We start from the raw sequence: 24,083 nt of genomic DNA, 5'->3' as shown, positions 1-24,083 counted from the left end.
TACAAATAGGTGGATCATTTATTATTTTGTGTCTGTATATTTGCAAGCTTTGGTGCCATGTATTAGAAGTGTGCATGGCGAGTCTAAACAGTTAACTTTTGTGAACATGGATGTGTGATGTTAAAATGGTCGCATGACCTTGCGCAGCATTGGTGTTGAAGGGATAACAACTCTTCAAATGAAATAAATACATTGTAATTAAACAACACATATGAAAATAATAAATCCCATTTGACCACCAAAAAGGCCGTAATCGCAATTATTCTGAAAAATGTGCTTGCCATCGGACCATGTGGATCTTCATAGATGGCTACCTTAAGTAATGACCGCTTAAAAGATTATAACGAAAATAGGTTTAAAATCAATCAACTTAGAATGAGCGGATTCATTAACCGTAAAAAAGTATGGGAAAATCGGCGTTTTTTTTTTTTTTTTTTTTAATTTTTCCCGCCAAAATGAAGTTGTTATCCACTTGAGTGTATTGGCGCTAGGACTGATACAGTGACCTACACCGCAACAGTAAACCTTATTATATATTTAAAAAAAAAAACGCTACGTGCAACGTTATGCTGAATTTGACCCACATATCAGATAAAATAGTGAACCCAGTGTGACTATCTGTTCTTTTCTGCAGTCAGGTTGCTGTTGGGAATCTATAAGGTGTTGTTCCGAAGAGAGTGAGTTCTGGTATGTATTTATGTGTATTTTGACGAGAGTCCGGACCTTGACACACGTATAGAAGTCGATAGTTGGGTTGTATATTGAGTGATTGACTCTGGATAAATTAAGAATACCGGTGTCACGGGAATGAAAGCCCGGGGCCCTATATGACTAGTACAGGTAAGAGTTGGTCTCCCTATTGGGGTTTGTACATGGGGCAAAGATCACGTGTGCAGAGGAATGGGGTACAGACTACATTTTCTAGCGGAATACCTTTCCTGTCACACCTGTACAATTAATGTATGCTAGCAGACTGCATGTACAAACGCTCGGCTGTCACCTTCATTTTTTATTGAACGTGAAAAAAATACCAAACAAAGCAGTATATTTTAAAATACCACGCCATGGTGTATAGCGTATAAGTCTTCGTCATAATAGCCCAGAACATTTGACCTGAGTTAAAGGACCAATTTTCGACCAGTCACTGAAGTTAAGAAGGCGACAAAGACTTAAACTGCATTTAAATTAATTGGAGCTTTGTTTCATGGGACCCAGAAATTAGACGCACACGTCCGTCGACATGGAGCGTGATTGGATATACAGGGAATGTGGTTAAATGGCACAGAAATGAATAGTTTTTATTTCATCAGGTGCACACTAGGCTAGAAATCTAGAAACCAACATTAGGCTACTGGAATGAGGCAATGTTTCCATGGAAACTCTCCAGACTAACCTGAGTATACAATGTAGATCTTGTCTCGCGCTCTCCAGATTCTCTCGGTTCTGAGTACGAAATCTTACGAAGTGACCGTCCTCCCCCCCTCCCGCCGCCGCCCCGGAAAAAATATAAAAATAAAACTTGAATTTGTATTTAGAGGCGTTTATGTGAAAACCGAGCTGCTAGCCCCAATTATAATAACACGCACTGCATTTACGGTTGGTAACATGTACCTGTATGTGGTATAGCGCTTTGTGCACATATGAACTCTCTAGGTTAAATTCTTTCTAAGGTTGGCATCTCTGTAGGAGGGTTCTTAAAATAAATCTGGGGAAAGTCTGGCTACAATTGTGACGAAGCAAGACTTTCTTTTATTGGGAACTCATAACCTTATAACCTCATTAAAGCACAGTGTGTATAACGGGCACTGTTTTTGAACAGACTCCTAACTGAATAAAGATACGGTTCGCAAACAACCACTAGATATAAATCGATTATACAGCGGCCCTAGACGGATCCAGGGACTAGGGTACATACAATGTAGGAGACCATTCCCAGACCCAATCGTACTAACTGTGGATCGATCTATCTTCGAGGGGTTCTCGCTAAATTACATTCAGCTTAAGCGTCTAAGATGTCTGCCATGCCTACTGAAGCTGCTACGGTTAATTAGTTATCGTTAGCCGCTTCAGTAGGCATGCCTGAAAGCAATTTATCGAGAAACCCCTTGGAGATGGGTTGATCCTGTTAGATCGATCTAATTACATGGAAATATTCTTTCACGACAGCTGCATATCGAACACCTAGTGGACTCCACGATACTCATGACAATTAAATGTCAGGATAAATATTAAAAGTGCACATGTGAAGAATAGAATTGAACAAAATATTTTAATGAGAAGCTGTGCGCTTCTTTATCTCTACGGTGTACGTTTGCAGACAACCTAGTATAACTGGAACATTCAGTGATTGAAAATGTCGAACTCCAAGATGCAGCTTGCAGCAGTCATTTACGGGAAGGATGATTTACGAATGGTAAGTTTTGTGTATGGTATGCATATATTGATATAACATGTAGTGTAAAACTGCAACGTGCTTGATATATCCGTATATTTTCTGGAATACTTAATGGAATATTCATTATTTATTAAAATACAAATAACTGATTAATCTTTTTTATTCTGATGTAATTAAGTGTCTATCTGTTCGTCTCTCTGTTTGTCTGTCTGTCTGTCTGACTGTCTATTAATCCATGTAATTATCAAAATAGGAAGAAAGACCAGTCCCATTGCCAGGAAAAGGAGGTAAATTCTAGCTTTGATACCAGGCTTTTATTTCATATTTGTAACCGGAGTTTTTTGACAAACATTACACACATTTAATTTGCGATTTTTTTCTGTGTGTTATTTGTGAACATGCAATCTTTTTTCTTTAGACAAAGCGTATTGCTACATGTATCACCTACAATATTCTACATGATTCAATATAGTAACAAAAAAGTCGAGTGCATTTATTCATTCCAATCGACACATCAAGAGGTGCAGATCGCCGTTGCCTGCGTTGGGATATGTGGGTCGGATATTCATTTACTGCGAGAGGGCGCTCTTGGCACTATGGTGATCAAAGAACCCTTCGTCTTGGGTCACGAGTTCAGTGGAACAGTGACATCTATCGGAGAGGGAGTAACAAGCCTGAAAATTGGTAAATACTAAACATGACGGTAGTAAGCTATTTCTTTGTTCACAGTTGGATTTGCCGAGTTCATGAACGTTGCATGGCAACTCGCTTGCAGCTACGGGCTGACCATTTTGCTGACATATAATTTTAAAAGCATTTTCAACTTCTCACTTTTCATCTCAGAATACTTTCATAGTTAACCAGCGATTTAACCCTCAAAATAATGAAGTTTTTTTTTCTTGTTTTTTTTTTAATTTAAGTGCTCTCAAATAAATTGATAGTGTTTCAGGTCGAGTTTATATTGATTTATTAATTTTTTTTTTTTTTTTGTGCATTCTAACAGTGTCCTCCTCAGATCTTACCTCCATGAAAGTCAAAGAAAGTCCATGAAAGACAAAGTGATCTCATCTATTCATTTTCAAACATCTAGGTGACAGAGTGGCAACAGAGCCAGCGGCTGCATGCCTAAAATGCGAGTTATGTGTAGTAGATGGTCGCTACAACATTTGTCGCAACAGGATTACTTTTTGTGGAACTCCAGGGTCAGACGGAGGGCTTCGAGCAGTTTGTTGTCACCCGGCCAATTTCTGCCACAGGTACTAATAGAAATTAGAATGCCATTTCATAGCCGAGTCTTGTCTTTGGCTGTCATCTGTTGGTTTGAAATTATGAATTGCCATGCAAGGGCAAAATGTGACACTGATATGCCATGTTTGTATACCATTGCCAGCACTGTAGTTTTTTTTTTTACCGTTTTAACATTTTAAACCATTTTATGTGTGCATCATTTCATGTTTAAGACTCCCTGACAGCTTAACCCTGGAAGAAGGAATGTTATTGGAACCTCTGGCAGTCGGTGTTCATGGTTGTGAGCGTGCAGGCATTAAGCCTGGCTCTAGCGTTCTTGTAACAGGTGCCGGTGAGTATGTATGCTTTATCACAGGTGTTATTAAATCTTCAAGTTGGTACCCGTGCAGGCGTTGACCTTGGTTCTGACGCACATACTGTACAACAAACGGTGATAGTGTTGATGTCTATGCATTTGTAAGCGTGAACACATTAAAGATGTCTCTCAATTGTGTGCGAATAACAGAAATGGTAAGCGTTACAGAATGATGAATTGATGTGCATATAATCTGAAAAACGCGGTTAGTGGCAATTGTGTGGTGCCAATATTTATTCATAAAGCCCTATACATATTGTTATCTTTTTTGAAAGGAAATACCGAAAAAAAGGAACACAAAATGACTATAACTGAAATTCTTAAGTAAAGTTCAGCTCTATTGAAAGCACAGTCTGAATATCATAACGTTGTCGGTCTACGTGAAAAATAACATATTATCCTGACCTAATTTGATTTAGTAAAATTAAGTGTGTGTAAGAATTACCTTTTATGAGTAGTTTTAAGAATCTTTTGCTACAACCATAATGCGCATTATTATTTTGTCGTAGGCCCTATTGGGATAGCAACGCTTCTCGCCGCGAAGGCATCAGGCGCGACGAAGGTTTACATTACAGGTTAGCATTTTACGCTCTCTCTCTCTCTCTATCTCTCTCTCTCGTGTATTTATTCCATATCCATTTTAACTAACCAAGCCTGGTAAGCTATGAGTCATGTATTTGTACAGCTATATGTAATGTATTTGTGTGCGCAGATGTTCTCCAGCACCGCCTTGACTTTGCTAAATCAGTGGGGGCAACTCACACTCTCCTTGTCAAGGCTAGCGACGACCCCCAGACCGTTGCCGCCAAAGTAAAAGATTTAATGGGGTGCGAGGCCGAAGCTTCCATTGAGTGCAGTGGTGCCGAGGAAGCTCTGTCAATGGCCATTTTGGTAAGTCTTTTTCTTTGAAAACGCACGATTGAATGAATAGTTTTGAGTGGAAATCACATTGCCCTAGTTTCAGATCTGTCAGCGCAGAGCCAGAGTCACACCCATGAACTCAATTTAATTTATTAAAGTCTTAATGCCCTACGGCTCATCGGAAAGATATTCAGCATATAATAAAAAGAAACAACTTCTCAAATTTATTATTATTATTTTTTAGATATAATAATAATAACAATTTTACTGAAATAACAAACATTTGAAGCACTTGGAAGCTCCTTTTCACTGAGCACCGTTTTACGTCCTAACTGTATTTTTCTACAAAATGTATATAAATGGACACATTGCTTTTATGCGATTGTAACATATTTTTCAACGCAACCAATACACTTCTTTTTTACGGAGGGATATAGTTAAGGTGATAGATAGGTGCAGACCACAGTTAAATACTAAAAAGTGGCCATTAGAAATACCATTTGTCAAATTCTATTTCCATCGTTGAACATTTAGATATATAACAATCAGTTTTTTATCTGTACTGAATCTTGTTTTTCATGTTCCAAGGCTACCAAGCCAGGTAAAGTTGTGGCAGTAGTGGGAATTGGAAATACAAACCAGACCATCCCGGCATTCCATGCCCTAGTTAATGAAATTGACATATGTTTTTGTTTTGCCTACAAAAAATGGTAAGTTGTTTTCTTTCATTTGGATAAAAATATAATGAAATTTTCGCGTAAGATTTAACTTTTCACCCTTTTTATTCAGACACATATATATATGTGAAACTCTGAGTTGGTGGTCACACATGTCTCATGTTTATTTATTTATTTATCTTTTATTGTACACGGCAACCATTTAAATAAACGTTTTGTTTGGAACATGATAAGAAATAAAGGCCACATTTGTCAAAAAAAACAATTTCAGTATATGATGATTTAGTTGACAAGAGCGCCATGTATATGCCCTTCATATAATACATGCATATGTATAAAGAGTACATTGTATGTCCTCTATTTCAGTCATGAAATCGCAATCGAGTTAGTGACCTCTGGCAAAGTGGACATCAAACCGCTGATCACTCATCGATTTAAACTGGACAAGGCTTTAGAGGCGTTTGAGTTAGCCAGGAATAGACAAGGGATGAAGGTGGCCATCGCATGTAACGACTATTAACTGTAAAAGAAGACAGCTATCATATAGAATGAAACAAAAATCAGCAAAGTTTGACAAGAAAATTTTTTGACAGGATAATTTGCTTTCACACACATGTACTAGTACACGTTGAGTTTAGATATATATAGGCTTAACAAACATACAAAATTGTATGTCTAATAGGTAAAGGGACCATACCTCCTTGTCAAAATCTAGCGACGTTTATAACATATTATGCAGTGCATGTTTTCCTATTCGGTGTCTGTATATTTGCAAGCTTTGCTATCATGAATGAGAAGTGGCGAGACTAAACATTTTACCTTTGTGAACATGTATGTGTGCAGATAAAGTGATATTTTGAGCTCCCGCATCACTGGTGCTCCTTATTTAGGCGAAAGTTAAATGGATTAGAACTCCTCATATGAAATAAATACATTGTAATTAAACATCTAATAGGAATATAATAAATTTAATTTTACCACCAAAAATGCGGTTAATGCAATTGTTCTAAAATATGTGCTTGTTATTGGACCATGTGGACCGTCATCTCAAAGTAATGTTCGCTTAAGATATTGTAACAAAAAACACTTTTAAAATCAAATAACTTTGTTGCCGACACGACAGAAATTAAGTACGTTATCATTTTTATTTTATATTTTCCACGCTGTTCTTATGTTTATTTATATTGCGTTAGAGAAGAAACTAAAACACTGCTCAATATTAAGTAACATCTATTCATCTAGTCATGTGATCAACTGTATAAAAGCCGATGTTGCATGTACTCTGCGCGGTCATTTATATACTTATTGGCAGAGTGGAGGTATGTTACGATATTACGTGTAGATTGTGTAAAATTTATGTGTTTAAATAAAGTGTAATTCAATTATATAGAGATATTTTGTGTAGTTTACAAAAGTTTACATAAGTTTACTTAAGTTTAATCAGTAACATAAGTTATTAGCATCGTGTTTATTAAAGTTTATATTAGTATGGGTGTGGCATTTTCATGACCAACACGCACATGTATATTTATGTTATCAAATAAATTTACAGTACCAGCTCAGATTGCTATGGCCGTATCTGAGCAGCCAGTTGCTAGCGGAGAAAGCGAGTCTGGATATTGTTCTAGTGTGAGTGTTTTAAAATTAAATAATAAACAGTAAAAACTTACACACATGCAAAGATCAATTATTTGTTGTTAAGATCACATGAATTAAGTTGTTTAGTATATCTAGTTTATTTATCTTTATTTCACTGTATTGTTATTATTATTTTTTTCTTTTTCTTTTCTTTTTATAGTTTTCACCAGTTTTTGTCCAGTTTCTGTTCAGTTTTTGTTCAGTTTCTGTTCAGATTCTGTTCAGTTCTGTTCACACTGCGTGAATAAACGGCAGTATTATCCAATGGTGTTGCTTCATTTACTCGTGGTCCGCTACAACTTACTTTGAATAAGCGGATTCATTAACCATTAAAAAGGATGGGAAATTCGCCGTTTTATGGCACTTTTCTCGTCAAATAAAAATGAAGATTTGTTATCCATTTAAACTTGTGCGTATTGGCGTTAGGACTGATACAGTGACCTACGCTGCAATACAGCCTGTTTATCAACTATTAAAAACGCTATGTGCAACCTTATGCTGAATTTGACCCACATATCAGATAAATTGTGAACAGGTAGTGTGACTATCTGTTCTTTTTTGCAGTCATCTTGCTGTTGGGGATCTGTAAGGTGTGTTCCGAAGAGAGCAAGTTGTGGTGCGTATGTGTGTGCATTGTGATGAGAGTCTCGGTCTTGTCTCACGTACAGGTATAAAGATAGAAGTCGATAGTTGGGTTGAATATTTTCGATGATTGACAGGAAAATAGTACAGGTGTGACAGGAATGGGAAGTCTTACGAATGGACGTCTGGGGTCCCATATGGTATGTACATGTTAGGGGTAGTCGGACTATTTGGATTTGTATATTGGACGAATGACACTTGTGCAAAATAATGCAGAAGGGACTACTTTTCCAAGCAGAATACCTTTCCTGTCACGTACAATTGGTTTATGTGAGCATGACATGAGAGGATTCTCTGAGGCTAGTTTGCTGTCAAATTTTTCGTGTTTTTAAAATAACCAGAATCATATTGTTGTTACTTGAAAATGACATTTTAATGACATTTGTACTTTGATTAATAAACAAAGTACGAATTTAAAATACATACAGTTACATATAATCTTGTGAACGATAATCATGAATCTGCAAATTATAATAACACGCACTGCAGTTACGGTTGGTTACATGTATGTGGTATAGCGCTCTGTGCACACAAAATATATTCTCAAGGTTATATTCTTTCTATGGTTGGCATCTCTGTATAAGGGTTCTTAGAATAAGTCTGGGGAAAGTGTGGCTACATTTGTGGCGAGGTAAATCAAGATGCGACAATTGTAACGTGGTCCAGCGTAGCATTAACTTGTCTGGAATAGCATGTACTGAGGGCAAATTAATAAAGCCTATTAGAAACCAAAGCAAGATTTTCTTTTATTCGAAACTCATAACCTCATAACCTCTATAAAGCAATTAAGTTTGTATTACGTGTACTGCTTTTAAACCAGACCCCTAACCGAAGAAAGATGCAGTTCGGAAACAACCACTAAAGATAAATCGAATCAACAGTAGTCTTAGACGGATCAAGGGACTGCACTGGGGTACATACACTGTAGGTCTATAAAGAAAAGCATTGTTTAGAAAGCGACGGAGAAGGGGCACTAGGGGAGCTGAGCCCCCACCCCACCCCAAAAGTACCATTTTTTCAATAGTATAAGTCATGAGCCAAGGAGCATTACTGGTGGGGAAATCCTCCCCCCCCCCCCCAATCCCGTCTCAAATATTTCCGGGGCCTGAATTGATAAGCCACCCCAGACGCTCATATAAGTACGCACTCTATCACAACAGCCGATGTTTTCACATCGAACACCTAGTGGACTGCACGCTACTCACGCCAATTAAAATATATGGATAAATATTAAAGGTGCGAGAAATAGAATTAAATGAGAAACTGTGCGCTTCTTTATCTCTACAGTGTAAGTTTGCAGACAACCGAGTATAACTGAAACATTCTGTGATTGAAAATGTCGAACTCCAAGATGCAGCTTGCAGCAGTCATTTACGGGAAGGATGATTTGCGAATGGTAAGTTTTATGTATGCATATATCGATATAATACATAGTGTAAGACTGTACAACGTTCGTGCAAGGAATTTGAACTTTGCTGCAGTTCAACTTAATGCACGTGACAGCCAGGAGCCTGTTACTTTTCATTTTGAGCACGTGACATTCGCCCCATGCACTTATTACGAAACTCCCGATGTTAAGAAACAAGGCTCTTGTAACTGCTCCCATTAAATCCATACAGGTTAAAGTGTTCGTGATATAAATGAACCAAAATCTAAGACTGGGATCACCTTTAGCAAATCAACGATGAAATAATTAGGCAAGCCAACGAGAACCGCAGCATGTATCACAGTAGGTTTTCTCGAATGTAGCTTATAGGCTATAGCTAACCTGTTCTTTGGCAAACCCTTAACGTTGCTCGTTAACCAATTTACCGTTAGTCTGAACTTATATTATGATCATAACTGCAGGTTTTGGAAGTGAAAAAAAAAACGAAAAGGGAAGAGCGGTTGGTCATGTGCACAGTGTTCCTGCATACATTTTTGTATTATAATACATCAGCGATACATCTTAAAATATGTGTATGCACGTGTGTAATAATGCATTTGTTTATTGATGCATCCACATATTATAAATATACTTTTTGGGATATTTTTGAGAATAAAATTAATTGATTAATATTTTTTGTATTCTCATGTAATTTAGTATCTGTCTCTTCGCCTGTCTGTCTGTTTGTCTGTCTGTCTGACTGTCCATTGATTCATATAATTATCATAATAGGAAGAAAGACCAGTCCCATTGCCAGGAAAGGGAGGTAAATTCTAACTTTAATACCTAGGCTTTTATTTCATATTTGCACTTAAAATTGTTTAACTTAAACATAACACGCATCTAATTTGTGATTTTTTGTGTGCTGATTGTGAACAACCTTTTTTCTTTAGACTAAGCGTATTGCTACATGTATCACCTACATAACAAATTAAATTAATCGACTGCATTTATTCATTTGTTCATTTATTGATTTCAATTGTCACATCAAGAGGTACAGATCGCCGTTGCCTGCGTTGGGATTTGTGGGTCGGATATTCATTATTTGCAAGAGGGCTCTCTTGGCACTCTGGCGATCAAAGAACCTTTCGTCTTGGGTCACGAGTTCAGTGGAACAGTGACATCTATCGGAGAGGGAGTAACAAGCCTGAAAATTGGTAAATGCAAAACTTGACGCTAGTAGGCTATGTCTTTTTTCACAGTTGGATTTATCGATTTCACTAATTTTGCATGTTAACTCGCTTGCAGGTACGGGCTGACCATTTTGTTGACATATATTTTAAGAGCATTTTTCACCATCTCACTTTTCATCTCAGAATTCTTTCATTGTTAACCAGCTAATTAACCTTCAGAATAATAAAGTTGCTGTTTTAATTATTATTATTATTATTATTATTATTATTATTATTATTATTATTATTATTTTAGTCCTCTCAAATAAATTGATAGTGTTTCAGATCGAGTTAAAATTGCTTTATTAATTAAACCCACTATTTTGGTGCATCCTAACAGTGTCCGCCTAGGTTCTACTGTGGGCGGCCAAAAGGGCAAAAATTCATGTCGTCGATTCAGTTATGTTTCGTCGAGAAATGTTTGACAATTGAACTGACGAAAGTAGATGCTGAATTTATGACAGGGTCGTTTAAACTTGAAACTGAATCGATGAGAAGGCAGTGAATCGACGAAACATAACTGAATCGACGACATGAATTTTTGCCCTTTTGGCCGCCCATATTATTCCCTCTCCGAAGTCCATGGAAAAAAACTGACCTCATTTATTCATTTTCAAACATGTAGGTGACAGAGTGACACCAGAGCCAGCTGCTGCATGCCGTAAATGCGAGATATGTCTGTCCGGCCGCTACAACATTTGTCGCAACAGGGTTACTTTTTGTGGGACACCAGGGTTCGACGGAGCGCTTCGAGCCCTTTGCTGTCACCCGGCCAATTTCTGCCACAGGTGCTAGTAGAAATAAGAATGACAAGCCATATCCAAATTTTGTCTTTGGCTGTTGATTTAAAAATTTAAAGTGTAACGGAAGGACAAAAATATGACACTAATGTGTATGTTTTGAATACAGTGGCCCGTCATTTAGATTTTTAAAACCTTTTTTTATGTGCGTATCGTTTCATGTTTAAGGCTCCCAGACAGCCTAAGCATGGAAGAAGGAATGCTAATGAACATTCTGGCGGTCGGTGTTTATGTTTGTGAGCGTGCAGGCATTAGACCTGGCTCCAGCATAATTGTAACAGGCGCCGGTGAGTATTCATGTTTGTAAGTTTATAAAACAGCAATTCCTACCAGTTTATCAAAGGTGTCATTAAATGTTCATGTTGGTATGCGTGCAGGAGTCGACCTTGATTCCGGGGCCTATACAACAAACGTTGATAATGTTTATGTTTATGCAATTGTGAACGTGCACACATTAAAATAGGTTCCAGGTGACAGTTCCATTAACCCCCAACCTCACTTTTTTGGTCTGCATGGATAATACCTATTAAGCTGATCTAATTTGTTTATGTTAAATCAAGTGTGTGTAAGAATTACCTTTTAAGAATAGTTTTAATAGTCTTTTGCCACAACCATAATGCGAATTATTATTTTCCCGTAGGCCCTGTTGGGATAGCAATGCTTCTTGCCGCTAAAGCATCAGGGGCGACGAAAGTCTGCATTACAGGTTAAGTATTTTACGCTCCCCCCTTCCCCCAATCTCTCTCTCTTTCTCTCTCTCTCTCTCTCTCTCTCTCATGTATTTATAGCAAATCTAATTTTTATAACCAATCCTGTTAAGCTATACGTCTTGTATTTGTGTGCTCAGATGTTCTCCAGCACCGTCTTGACTTTGCTAAATCATTGGGGGCAACTCACACTCTCCTTGTCAAGGCTAGCGACGACCCCCAAGCTGCTGCCACCAAAGTAAAAGATTTAATGGGGTGCGAGGCCGAAACTTCGATTGAGTGTAGTGGTGCCGAGGAAGCCCTGTCAATGGCCATTTTGGTAAGTCTTTTTCTTTAAAGACGCACAATTGAATGGATAAATGTCACTTCCCTACATGTAGTTTTAGTTCTATCAGCGCAGGGCCAGTGTCACGCCCATTTTTCAATTTATTAAAACCCTTATGCATTAAGGCTCATAAGAGAGATATACAAATATAATAAAAATAACTCCCAAATATAATAATAATAATAATAATAATAATAATAATAATAATAATGAAATATAAAACAAATGAAGTCCTTACAAGCTCTTTTTCACTGAGCACCCTGTTACAACCTAAATATTTCCCTGTATTTTTCTTTATAAATGGAAACCTCGCGTTTATCCGTTAATATTAAATGTCCAACGCAGCCATGACGCTTCTCCTTACGGAAGGATATAGTTATGGGTGAAAGATAAGTATATACTGCAGATAAATACTTCACATTGGACGTCGTCAATACCATATGTCAAAATCTAATTTTCATCGTTGAACATTTAAGCAATCAGTTTTTATACTGCACCTTATTTTTCATGTCGTTAGGCTACCAAGCCAGGTAAAGTTGTGGCTGTTGTAGGAACTGGGAATACCAACAAAACTATCCCGGCATTTCACGCGCTCACTAATGAAATTGACATATATTTTTGTTTTGCCTACAAAAACTGGTATGTTGTTTTCTTTTATTCCAATAAAAATATTATGAGATTTTCACGTAGATTTTCATGTAGATTTTATACACTGTTGCTCTAAATGGTTTTCACGTACACCTGATACAATTTATGGATTCTTTTACAAATGTCAACTTTTCTTTATTGTACAGCTGTAGCATTGCATTGCATATTGATAAAAAATATATAAATAATTATCATAATGATAAAGTAATAATAAACTATTTTAATCACTAAAAATACAAAAGAAACAAAAGTCATGGTTATATTGCACACTTCCTGGAGATTAAATGGGCTTCTCAATATGGCCACTGGTTTTGAGCTCCTGTTCATAACCAGTGGTTATGATTACATATTAACCTAGGATTCCTCCACTTTAGCCACGTTGGGCGATTCTTTGGTTCAAAGTTAGGTGGGTAAGGCGAAGCAAATGATGAGCCCGTAATTCTGTAGCAGTTGCAATGGCAGATTTAATGCGGGTTCTTCTGGTAATTTTGATGATGATACGGTCAGTACGGGCGGCAGATTTTCTGCCTGCGAATTTCTCAGGAGCAACACTGCCGGTGGAGTACTCTAACAGCAGATGGACTTCAAAAGCTAAGCCATCTGCCAATGTCGGATTTCCTGAAGCCGATTCCCTAAGACCAATGTCTTGACATAGTTTCAGCTTTAGCTTGGTGAAGGTCAGATCTCAAGTACCCCAACAAAAACACCCATTTCATAGAAAAATCTAGGAACATATGTTTGCATAATCCTCACAGGTTTATCTTATTGGATCTGGCATCCTTTGACATGTGCTCATATTTGACCTACCGGTAGATAATCACAAATAGTCATTGATTACTGTAGGTTGGACTGAATCCAAAATATCAACATATATATATATATATATATATATATATATATATATATATATATATATTTTAAATCCGATTATCTTATTAAACACACTTTCTAGAGAGTGTGACAACCATTTTGAGCAACAGTATATAAAGTTTTGTCCAAAGATTTGAAATGAAAAGACCCAAGATGCTGACAGTTGCAATACAAAGTAAGTGTTTTTGTGTTAAAACTGAGGTGGGAGGTAACATGGTTGGAGGTAAATCTGCCTAAATAAACGTTTGTTGGGAACATGATGGGACATAAAGGTTACATTTGTCGAAAAACAGTTTCAATATATGATGCTTTAGTTGCCAAGAGCGCCATGTATATGCACTTCATATAATATACGCGTACTTGTATAAAGAGTATGTCCTCTATTTTAGTCACGAAATTGCAATGGAGTTAGTGACCTCTGGCAAAGTGGACATCAAACCGCTAATCACTCATCGATTTAAACTGGACAAAGCTCTGGAGGCGTTCGACTGCGCCAGGAATAGACAAGGGATGAAGGTGGCCATCGCGTGTAATGACTATTAGCTGTAACAGGAGACGGTTATCACATAGAACGAAAGAAAAACAGAGAAGTGCGACAAGATAATTTGTTTTACAAGATAATTTGCTTCCAAATTATTATACGTTGAGTTTAGATAGGCGTTTAACCCCCTTTACTCTGGACGGTACTTTTTGCGTCATTTGTACGACCATGAAACTGGAATCGCTGTGGTCGTATCGCTTTGATGGCAGAATGAATGGTCAATGATAGGCCAGTTGTCGGCATGTAAAGTTATATTTGTTTTACTCTCAAACAGGTCGCACTACGGGACGAAAAAGGACGCCGTCCAGTATAAAGGGGGCTTAACAAACATAAAACTGTATGTCTAATAGGTAAAGGGGTGATACTTCCTTGTCAAAATCTAGCGACGTTTATAACTTATTATAGCATTGCTGAAAATAGATCAGCAATACTTAATTGATCAGCATTACTTTGCTTACTCCATTGTTTAAAGCCATAGTCTCAATTTGAAACATGCTACGCTTATGTCTGCTAGAAAAAAATTCATCTAACATGATTTTTGAGTAATGGATCACATAAAGTGTACAGACTTCTGGAAGCATTTGAATACGCCAAGTAAAAAGAAGGGTTGAAGGTGGCCAGAGACATTTTGCTCCAATAGAAAACAGTTATCTTGAAGAATGAAACCATAAAGCAGAGACTTTTGACAAGATTATTTGATTCACATGATAATGATGCCTACATACTGTATATACGCTGAGCTTGTATGAGCATGACGACGATAATAATTTTTAGCGGTAAAGGTGCGTAACGTCTATGTCATGTTTAGACGTGACTAGCAATTTTTAAGATCGATCAGCATTATAAATTGATCAGGAATATTTGGAATGGCTCTGAAACAGATGGCTTTGGTTTGGACATGTTTGGTGCAGAATTGTAATTAATGAAGTTATAGCCGCGGTTTCTTGATAACGGTTTTGATCTATATTTTCTGAATTAAAAATGAATGTTCGTTTTATTTTGCGTTGGTTTTTGGTCGCCATGCAAGACGGGGAATTTCGCAAAAATATATTTGGAGGGGATGGCGGTAGGCTTTGCTTCATTAGGGTTTAATTGGCCTTAGACATGATTGCACGGAATGGTTTGCCTAGACTTCTCTCATCAATATTGCTAAAACCGCGTAGTGACAAGCTATGAAAATAAATGTGTACTGACGTTATCGTTCGTTCCAATTTTAACAAATCATCCAAAACGACATTAAACTTTTACTAAAAAGTAATAATGATAACCATAACGCTAATGAACCAAGGTCAGAAAACTGATCAGACACAAACATGACCGCTTTTCATCCAAGGATAATTCACAAACATTACCTTACACCCCGCTTGTATGTTGCCTTAATGTTGTTGGCGACATTTTTTGCAGTTTACAGAATGCCTATCATGGTAGATTATGGTTATAATCAAAATGGGTGTTCTTGGTTCCGGTTGATATGGCATAGTCCAATTGCTAAATCTAGATTAGGGATCGAGTGCTGGTGGTACTGGTACACACACTGGACATTTGAAGTGTCACTCCCTGAATCAGAGTAATCAAAGTTATAATGCCTGGTCTACTTATAATGTGACTAATGAGCATAAAACATCTTTACCATGGAATTGTATTGTTGGTCTTTTCGTGAAATTTGATGTTAATTAAACAATACCAGGAGCATATCATTCCACAGTCATTTATCTCCCCCCAAAGTATTGGTTCAGTAGGGGTGACACTTCTATTGTCCAGTGTGTGTCATCATTATCATCATTTAGAGCGTATAGTGTTCCACTGTTGGACAAAGGCCTCAGCATGCTTTTTCCATTGTTTCCTATCCTGAGCCTCAGATTTCCAGTTTGGCCAAGGTTTCTTCTTCCAAGACTTCCAGTAGTCATCTAATTCATCCCTCCATCGTTTGACCGGACTTCCTCTTTTTCTTTGTCCATACCTTGGGGTCCATTCTGTAAGCCTCATTGTCCACCTATTGTCCTTCATTCTTTTGACATGTTCTGCCCACCTCCATTTCATTTCTTTAACTGTGAGCAGTACGTCCTTAACATTGGTCTGTTCACGTAATCATACATTCGTTTTCCGCTCTTTTGGACTGATGTTCAACATAATTCTTTCCATCTTTCTCTGAGATACTTGTAGCTTGTGTTCCATGGAGGCATTCAATGCCCAGGTCTCTGAACCATAGGTGATTGCCGGCAGCACACAAGCATTGAACACTTTCTTTTTCAGGCAGGTAGGAAGGTTGCTCCTGAAGATGTCATTGTGCTTCCCATATGCTGCCCATCCTGCTTTTATCCTTCGTTGGATTTCTTTCTCCAGTGTTCGATCACTTAGGCTGAACCGTTGCCCAAGGTATATATACTCTTCTACTGCTTCTATCTCTTCGGTGTTGACCATCACTGTACAAGGGGTGGTTAGTGGTCCAAACATCACCTTTGTCTTGCTGGTGTTCATCTTTAGCCCACTTTTTGCGCTTTCATCTGCTAACGCCTGTAGCATTTCTTCGAGGTCTTTTGCATCATCTGCTACTATTATTATGTCGTCTGCAAACCTAAAGTGATTGAGCCTGGTACCGTCTATGTTTATGCCCTTGTCCTGCCAGTCTAGATCCCTGAATATACGTTCCAATGCTGCTGTGAACAGTTTAGGAGAGATTGTATCTCCTTGGCGTACACCTTTCTTGATCCTGATCTTATTGGTGGTCTTGTGTAGTTTGACTGTTACAGAGCTATCGGTGTATATGTCTCTGAGGACGTCTACGTATCCATCTTCGATCCCTAGATCTTGCAGGGATGCCTATATACTGGGTTTCTACTGAGTCGAAGGCTTTTTCATAATCAACGAATGCTACACATAGTGGAATGTTATACTCGAGACATTTCTCTTTGAGCTGGTTGACAGTGTGCATATGATCAGTAGTGGTGTACTGGCCTCTGAAACCTGCTTGTTCCTTTGGCTGCGCTTCATCTAGTTGTCTTGTTAGCCGTTCGGTCAATATTTTGGTGTAAATCTTGTACAAATTAGAAAGTAGGCAGATGAGTCTGTAGTTCTTGATGTCTTTCCTATTGCCCTTTTTGAACATTATGATCATGTTGGCGTTCTTCCATGCTGCATGAATTTCCTTCAGATGTAAGCACTTTGTGAAGAGCCTGGCTAATTCCTGAGATAGGATATCTCCTCCTGCTTTTACCATTTCTGCTTTGATGTTGTCATTTCCTGCTGCCTTCCCGTTCTTCATTTTGCTGACTGCTGACTCTACTTCCCAAGCTGTTATGTCTGGTAGATCGCATGCCTTTGTTGAGATTTATTCCCTTGTTGCTGTCATACAACTCTTCATAGAATTCTTCTACTCGTTAAAATATCTGGTATTGTGTGGTGAGCTCATTTTCATCTTTGTCTTGAAGAGTCAGCATTCTATCCTGCCCTAGTTGAAAGGATCTCTTTGCTCTTTTCATGCTCTTTCCATTTTCGATGGTCTCTGCTATCTTCTTCATGTTCTGCTTCCTGATGTCTTCCCTTGCCTTCTTCTTGATGGTCTTATCCAGTTCTGCATATTCGATGTTGTTTCTGATGTCCCTGTTGTTGTTTACTTCCATTTTCTTCATCATCCGTCTTTTCTTCATGAGAATCCTCGTTTCTGTTGAGAGCTTTGAGTCCTTCATTTTACTGGCCGGTGCGACTTCTGATGCACATTCTAGGATGGTGGTCGTTATTCTATCGTTCATTTCATCTACTCCATCTTCACCTTCTAGCTCTAGTGCACTGAATCTGTTCGTTAGGAAGATTTGGAGCTCGTCTTTCTTTATGACCAGTTGCTCGATACTAGGTCTCTTTGATGGATTTGACAGGCGTTTCTGTCTGTCCTTCCTGACATTGATCCTAATCACTCCCGTAACTGCTCTGTGGTCACTGCCCGTTTAGCACTTTCAAATCCGTGAAGATGTTCGGTCTGTTTGTCATGATGTAATCAATTTCGTTTCTTGTACATCCATCTGGGCTTTGCCATGTCCATCTTCTTGATATCTTTTTCTTGTATAGGCGGTATTCATGATCTTCAAGTTATTTGCTGTCGCCCATTTAATAAGTAAGTCTCCTCTTTCATTCCTCTCTCCGCTGCCAAATTTCCCTGTGGCACGCTCTTGCTCGTCTGAATTTATCCCGATCTAGGCGTTGAAATCACCCATGGCAGTCTGTTGTCAACTGACGTTGTACTTCTTCATACAGAGTTCAGTTTCCAATTCTGCAAGTCTTTCATTGTTCTTCAGAGTTCTAATGTTGTAAGTAATGATGTTGAAATTTTTCACTGGTCTTGATGTTTGGTGATCCTTACTGACCCAGAGAGTCTTAGCACCTCCTGCACTCTGAACCAGGATCACCTCCTAAGTTCAGGGCGTTTGTGCGGCTGGGTACTGGAGGCCGTGTGTTTGTTGGTCGTTCCATGCTGGATTTTAGGCCTACTCATCCCACGCTGGCCTTGCGGGTTGGGAGAGGGTGTTGAAGTTGGCAACACCATTTCTAGGCAAACTTGTGTGAACACACTAAAGAGCTTTGCCTGCCCTATGTTTGTATACGGTTTTTCTCCGCTAGCCTTATCAGGCCTACCCAACTACCAGACTCGGCACCTAAGGATCCTGAATTAACCGGTATATCGGACCACACTACCCGTTTTCAAGGTGTGTGTCAGATCGCATTTCGGAGTATCAGCCAGAACACCGACAGGATGAGCCCTGGCATGCTCGGCTGTCACCTTGATTGGATAGTAAACGATTGTCGTAAAATCGCTATATGATTTTAAAACCGGGTGCATAATTTTGAAAGCCACCTAGATGAACCTTAGACTGCCACATTAATCTAATACAATGCAAAAGAGCCCTATCAAAAGTGGTTAAAACATTCAAAACGAATGTCGTAAAGTCCCCATATATCCCCATAGAGACAATAAAATAGAGTACTCTAAAGTAAGAGTACAGTTTAAGGTTGTTCAGCCGAGCGTGGATGAGCTCGCAGTCGTGTTACAAAATTCGATCTGGGGTATGATACTCCGAAATGCGATCTGACACACACCTTGAAAACGGGTAGCGTGGTCCGATATACCGGTTAATTCAGGATCCTTAGTTGTCGAGTCTGGTAGTTGGGTAGGCCTGCTTATGATCCGGTTGGATTTTTGCTACTAAGGCAGTAGGGTTTTATCTGAGAATTATCCTAACTCCTAGTCAGGTTGCTGTTCAAAGCTTACGGGTCCTGACCCCCCGCATGATACAGGTAGTACTGGTTTTACATGTTTACCAGAATGATAAGTCGCGGCTACAGGATTTGAACCCGGGACCCCTCACACCCGAATCAAGCGTGCTAACCACTAGGTCATCACACCTCTCCAGTGTGTGTATTTATGGGCGGCCAAAAGGGCAAAAATTCATGTCGTCGATTCAGTTATGTTTCGTCGATTCGCTGCCTTCCCATCGATTCAGTTTCAAGTTTAAACGATCCTGTCATAAATTCAACATCTACTTTCGTCAATTCAATTGTCAAACATTTCTCATCTACGGTATATTAAAACCAATGCTGTCACTATTTTCGTCGATTGTGTAACTATTCTCGTCGATCGTCAAACTATTCTCGTCGATCGTGTAACTATTCTCGTCGATCGTCAAACTATTCTCGTCGATCGTCTAACTGCTCTCATCGATCCTGTAACGTCACCTCATCATTCATCGATCGATCGCCAGAGGGCGCTGTGGTAGCACATTGGCCTATCACATGACTATCAAAATGGCAGACAACAAAATGATTGCTAGTGAAATAAGAAAATTTTCTCAACAATTTCAATTTTAATTGTTAATAATTAAAATCTGTTGTAGGGACATTATTTTCTAGTTGCTTTCAACTCTGACCATGGCTGGCCGAGTTAAAAATTACCGCGTGATTGACAGACAGAAGCACGTGTTGCTACCGCAGCGCCCTCTGGCGATCGATGGATGAGACGATCGACGAGAATAGTTAGACGATCGACGAGAATAGTTACACGATTGACGAGATTAGTTGGACGATCGACGAGATTAGACGATCGACGAGAATAGTTACACGATCGACGAAAAAAGTGACAGCATTGGTTTTAATACACCGTAGGTGAGAAATGTTTGACAATTGAACTGACGAAAGTAGATGCTGAATTTATGACAGGGTCGTTTAAACTTGAAACTGAATCGATGAGAAGGCAGTGAATCGACGAAACATAACTGAATCGACGACATGAATTTTTGCCCTTTTAGCCGCCCATATGTATTTGTATATAATAATAAAGACAACTGTCAGTGAAAAGCATGAGGTTGTCTGACACATACATCACATAACGACTTTGCCTTTTTGTTCCACTGAATGTCACGAGCTCTTTCTCTCTGCATGCGAGTCTTGGCTCCACCTCGGCGATATAATCTTCATTCAATTCCTCATTGCTGCGCCTCGATGTTAGTACGCTCTTGTACGTCGCAAACAGTGGACGACGCGTAGTTGTAATTACTACATATAGGTATAAATTGTAATTTAGTTTAATAAAGATCGCCCTAGAACAGTTTTGGTTTGAAGAGAGGGGAAGAGTGGGTCAGGCCAACATATCACAGGGCTGCCGTCGAGAAAGGGAGAAGTTAAAGGAGCATAATGATCAAATCTGTTCCCCTGTCCTGTTTTTGTACATGACTAAACCAAAGTCAATTTGAATATAAATCATTTTGGAACTGAAATGCACTATACTTCCGTTGAAGAGCGTGGATTGTCGTCTTTCCGCTATTTATTTGCACGTTTGTTATGGACGCCTTTGCGAATATTACTAATATTTGTACACGTCTTATACATTAGGCCATTTTAATAGAATCGTTGAATTTGCACTTTTGCATGCAACACAAAAGCACTGATATCGAACAATAAGTGAAAAAAGTGCGTCATTTCAACGGTCTCTTTAGGGAATTAGGATAATCACGAGTTCATTAACAAAATGGGCTCATGTAAAAACGGACGTCAACACGACCATTACATATAAGAAACAATCCCTCGCGTGTTAATATATTTAGTTAGCAGACGACACCACTTTAAGTTTCACAAAGGAGACGGCTGGATTAAACAGGCAATAGGCATCTGTACTAATTATGAATCCAGCAGTACTACTGGTCCTTACTGTTTGCGCCTTTGGTAAGTAGTTGTCAAAATGTTGTAATATCTTTATAGTACCAAATGAGATTTCTGTTTAACGCATACAGTGAGCGCGAGGCCATTATACTCTATGGCACTATTTCGTGGTAATTTTAACTTTATCTGTCAATCACCAATGTTTAACATTGCTCCATTATAGCCCGTTCTTGAATTCTTAGTTTCAAGTCATTTTCGTAGCGGGATAGTACTGTTAGGATCAATATAATCGTTGGGGTTGAGCTATTAAATTCAGAACTCGATAACAGGTAAATATATTTTTTTTTCTTAAGTTTCAGTTTTATCTATGTATCTATCTAGTCATTTGTCTGCATTTTGTCTCAGTTTTCTCAACAGACTTTAGATAAAATACACCTTGGTGTTACAGTGGTGTTGCGACAATTCATGGAACAAAAAATGATTGTTAAGTTATGATAAGGTAGAAGGTGCGTTGTTTGGAATATTTCCCTAAATCAATTTGAATTCGACAAATAAATGAACAGACAGCATGCCTTATTGCAAATGTTTATATATATCACAAAAGTTAATACAATAAATTTACAAGCCAATGAGAGACATAGACATCTTCCACACACCATTCACACACGGGCAAAATTCTTACAGGCGATGATTTAAATATCTTTATAGGCTATGTTTTTTCTAGTCATATGAGTATTTTTTCTACACTTTCCTATTTTTCCTTAGATCAACTGCCTTTTGAAGACCCACTAGGTATAAAGACTAAATCTATTTTATTTTACTTTTCCAAATACTTTTTGCAGGCATCCAAGAGCGGTTTGATATTATTCTGTCTGGATAGTGTGTTTCAATGCAAATGTTAATCCTGCCGTCAAATATTATTGTCTTTGCTTAAATTAGACAAGCTTATTATATAAGTGCACGGCTGCGTGCATAGGTTAGGAAAGCATGTATATAAACGTGCTTCATGAAAGCTTTAACCCTCCTGCTTTACATGAACAAGTTTTGTGAAGGCAAGGTTTTTGTGAAGCGGGCTTAATTACTTACAATCACATATCGAACTTAAGGTTGTATATAAGGTTAGATTTATGTAACTTGTGCATGAAATCTTCAATTAAATCATTAACGTGATCATGTGATATAGTTGATTCAGCTTGCAAAAATGCACCAAATGGAATATATCTATACAGCAAAAAAGACGCACTGTACCATAAATGTTATTTTTGTAAAACACTAAACCTTTTACCATTTAATCATAATGGCATTACAAGGATGATTACCCAAATTGGTAAACCAAAAGAAAGCAAGGTGAAGCGGTAGTTCATTTTCCTGCAAGATTATTAAAGACGTACGTCTCTATTGCATTCATACCGAATTTGCCAATTTGTCAAAGTGACCCACATTCCATCTCAATTATTCAGTTTTAATTGGGAAATTAAGTTTTGCCTTTCCCAGAGAAGTGTGATATCCTTTTAGTTTTCCTAGACGCTCGAGCCAGTCGCTTAGCAAAACATTGCATACGAATTTAGCACTCACAACAGAAGCATGCGTTTTGGCAAGAGGGCACGTGTTTCTGGCTTCCGTATAATATGTATTTGCTTTAACAGTTAATGTTTTCTAAAAGATATGTGAATCATGTTAAATATACATGTCATAAAACAAAGTTTTGTAAACTTCCAGCTGTCACTCCCGATTACGCCTTTCGGCTGCGAAACTACGATATGGCAAACCACGTCCAAGTTCGCTTCAGGGGAGATGCAAACAATAGAATCCAGTATCAGAATTCGAGAGATGTGCAGAAGTCTCCATTGAAAAGAATGTTCCCTTCATTCAGAAAAATTTATAGCGGTTCAGAATCAGAAACACCTTGGGGTAAACGGGGAGAAGTAGTATTGGACATGGACGTCCTGGCAGATTTTGACAAACGCCCCCAAGCGGAGAATGCTCGGACTGTTTATTGTACAGCTTTTGAGGCCCCTGTCTGCCGTCTGCTCCGGTTACATTCGTCCGGTTGACAATATCTAAATTATTATTTGGACTTTGACAAAACACACACTGCAAACCAGAATGTTCTTCACTGTATCCCTGAGCTTCGGTTGAGGAGAACCATTTAGCATGACAGTATCACGCACAATATTAACAGTTTTTCGTGTTAAATGTGAAACACATCACTTCTTATTTGTTAACCAAATACGTAAATACAATAAATATGTAGTTTTCCTTAGATGCCATACACAAAGTCGATGTCAAATTTGATTCAGACGAATGAATGTGAAAACAACCCATACAAAATTCGTCATGTCAGAATATGGGCCTTAGAATCACTGTCAATTTCATGCCCGTTGTTTTTTTTTTTTTTTCCGTTACCATACATTTTCAAGCAAAAAAGTCGTCATTCACCCTCTGGCTGTATGCAGCAGTGACTGACAAAGTGGTATTCTAACTTCATTGGATGATACAGATTTTTTTTCAGCACACAAATACATTAGATGTTTGCGTGCAAATTTGCATAAAATCAACCAAATAATTGAAAATAATCTTAGGCTCAAACCCCACTTATAGCATATTTTAATTAGGTTCCGTTGCATTTCTCAAT

At 38.2% G+C, this 24,083-nt stretch overlaps 3 protein-coding genes across 5 annotated transcripts; all 3 read left to right on the top strand.

The window, feature by feature from the left end:
- The first annotated feature begins 476 nt into the window (after positions 1 to 476).
- On the top strand, positions 477 to 15,302 carry LOC106156292 (sorbitol dehydrogenase). Of its 3 annotated transcripts, none has more exons than XM_013531486.2 (10): positions 477 to 687; positions 9,104 to 9,212; positions 9,975 to 10,008; positions 10,235 to 10,399; positions 11,040 to 11,202; positions 11,383 to 11,501; positions 11,855 to 11,920; positions 12,062 to 12,240; positions 12,764 to 12,885; positions 14,154 to 15,302. In XM_013531486.2, exons 2-10 carry the CDS (start codon positions 9,153 to 9,155, stop codon positions 14,305 to 14,307), a joined length of 1,062 nt encoding a protein of 353 aa, XP_013386940.2. In that variant the 5' UTR covers positions 477 to 687; positions 9,104 to 9,152; the 3' UTR covers positions 14,308 to 15,302. The 3 variants fall into 3 exon arrangements, with proteins under 3 accessions (XP_013386940.2, XP_013386955.2, XP_013386947.2); XM_013531501.2 differs by lacking the exon at positions 477 to 687 and adding an exon at positions 7,687 to 7,790; XM_013531493.2 differs by lacking the exon at positions 477 to 687 and adding an exon at positions 7,707 to 7,764.
- Positions 1,587 to 7,439, top strand: LOC106154291 (sorbitol dehydrogenase). The gene is made up of 9 exons (XM_013528606.2): positions 1,587 to 2,413; positions 2,649 to 2,682; positions 2,915 to 3,079; positions 3,486 to 3,651; positions 3,856 to 3,974; positions 4,508 to 4,573; positions 4,711 to 4,889; positions 5,448 to 5,569; positions 5,903 to 7,439. The coding sequence occupies exons 1-9, from the start codon at positions 2,354 to 2,356 to the stop codon at positions 6,054 to 6,056; spliced, it is 1,065 nt and encodes a 354-aa protein (XP_013384060.2). The 5' UTR covers positions 1,587 to 2,353; the 3' UTR covers positions 6,057 to 7,439.
- A 6,103-nt stretch (positions 15,303 to 21,405) lies between the features above and the next one.
- On the top strand, positions 21,406 to 23,656 carry LOC106154297 (uncharacterized). Its single transcript, XM_013528613.2, has 2 exons — positions 21,406 to 21,511; positions 23,168 to 23,656. The coding sequence occupies exons 1-2, from the start codon at positions 21,469 to 21,471 to the stop codon at positions 23,500 to 23,502; spliced, it is 378 nt and encodes a 125-aa protein (XP_013384067.1). The 5' UTR covers positions 21,406 to 21,468; the 3' UTR covers positions 23,503 to 23,656.
- Positions 23,657 to 24,083: the final 427 nt, after the last annotated feature.

This window comes from Lingula anatina, chromosome 7 (assembly GCF_051362555.1).
Source record: "Lingula anatina isolate TDL-2025a chromosome 7, LinAna3.0, whole genome shotgun sequence".
NCBI classification, from domain to species: Eukaryota; Metazoa; Brachiopoda; class Lingulata; order Lingulida; family Lingulidae; genus Lingula; species Lingula anatina.
This window is presented reverse-complemented; position numbering and strand designations above follow the sequence as displayed.

What these genes read in the sequence shown, in the direction of transcription:
- LOC106154291 (XM_013528606.2), top strand. Translation starts at nt 2,354, where the DNA reads ATGTCGAACTCCAAGATGCAGCTTGCAGCAGTCATTTACGGGAAGGAT. An exon ending in GACGAAGGTTTACATTACAG is followed by an intron (nt 4,574 to 4,710) that starts GTTAGCATTTTA and finishes TTGTGTGCGCAG; the next exon opens with ATGTTCTCCAGCACCGCCTT. An exon ending in CTCTGTCAATGGCCATTTTG is followed by an intron (nt 4,890 to 5,447) that starts GTAAGTCTTTTT and finishes TCATGTTCCAAG; the next exon opens with GCTACCAAGCCAGGTAAAGT.
- LOC106156292 (XM_013531486.2), top strand. Translation starts at nt 9,153, where the DNA reads ATGTCGAACTCCAAGATGCAGCTTGCAGCAGTCATTTACGGGAAGGAT. An exon ending in GGAAGGATGATTTGCGAATG is followed by an intron (nt 9,213 to 9,974) that starts GTAAGTTTTATG and finishes TTATCATAATAG; the next exon opens with GAAGAAAGACCAGTCCCATT. An exon ending in CCCATTGCCAGGAAAGGGAG is followed by an intron (nt 10,009 to 10,234) that starts GTAAATTCTAAC and finishes TGTCACATCAAG; the next exon opens with AGGTACAGATCGCCGTTGCC.
- LOC106154297 (XM_013528613.2), top strand. Translation starts at nt 21,469, where the DNA reads ATGAATCCAGCAGTACTACTGGTCCTTACTGTTTGCGCCTTTG. An exon ending in CCTTACTGTTTGCGCCTTTG is followed by an intron (nt 21,512 to 23,167) that starts GTAAGTAGTTGT and finishes GTAAACTTCCAG; the next exon opens with CTGTCACTCCCGATTACGCC.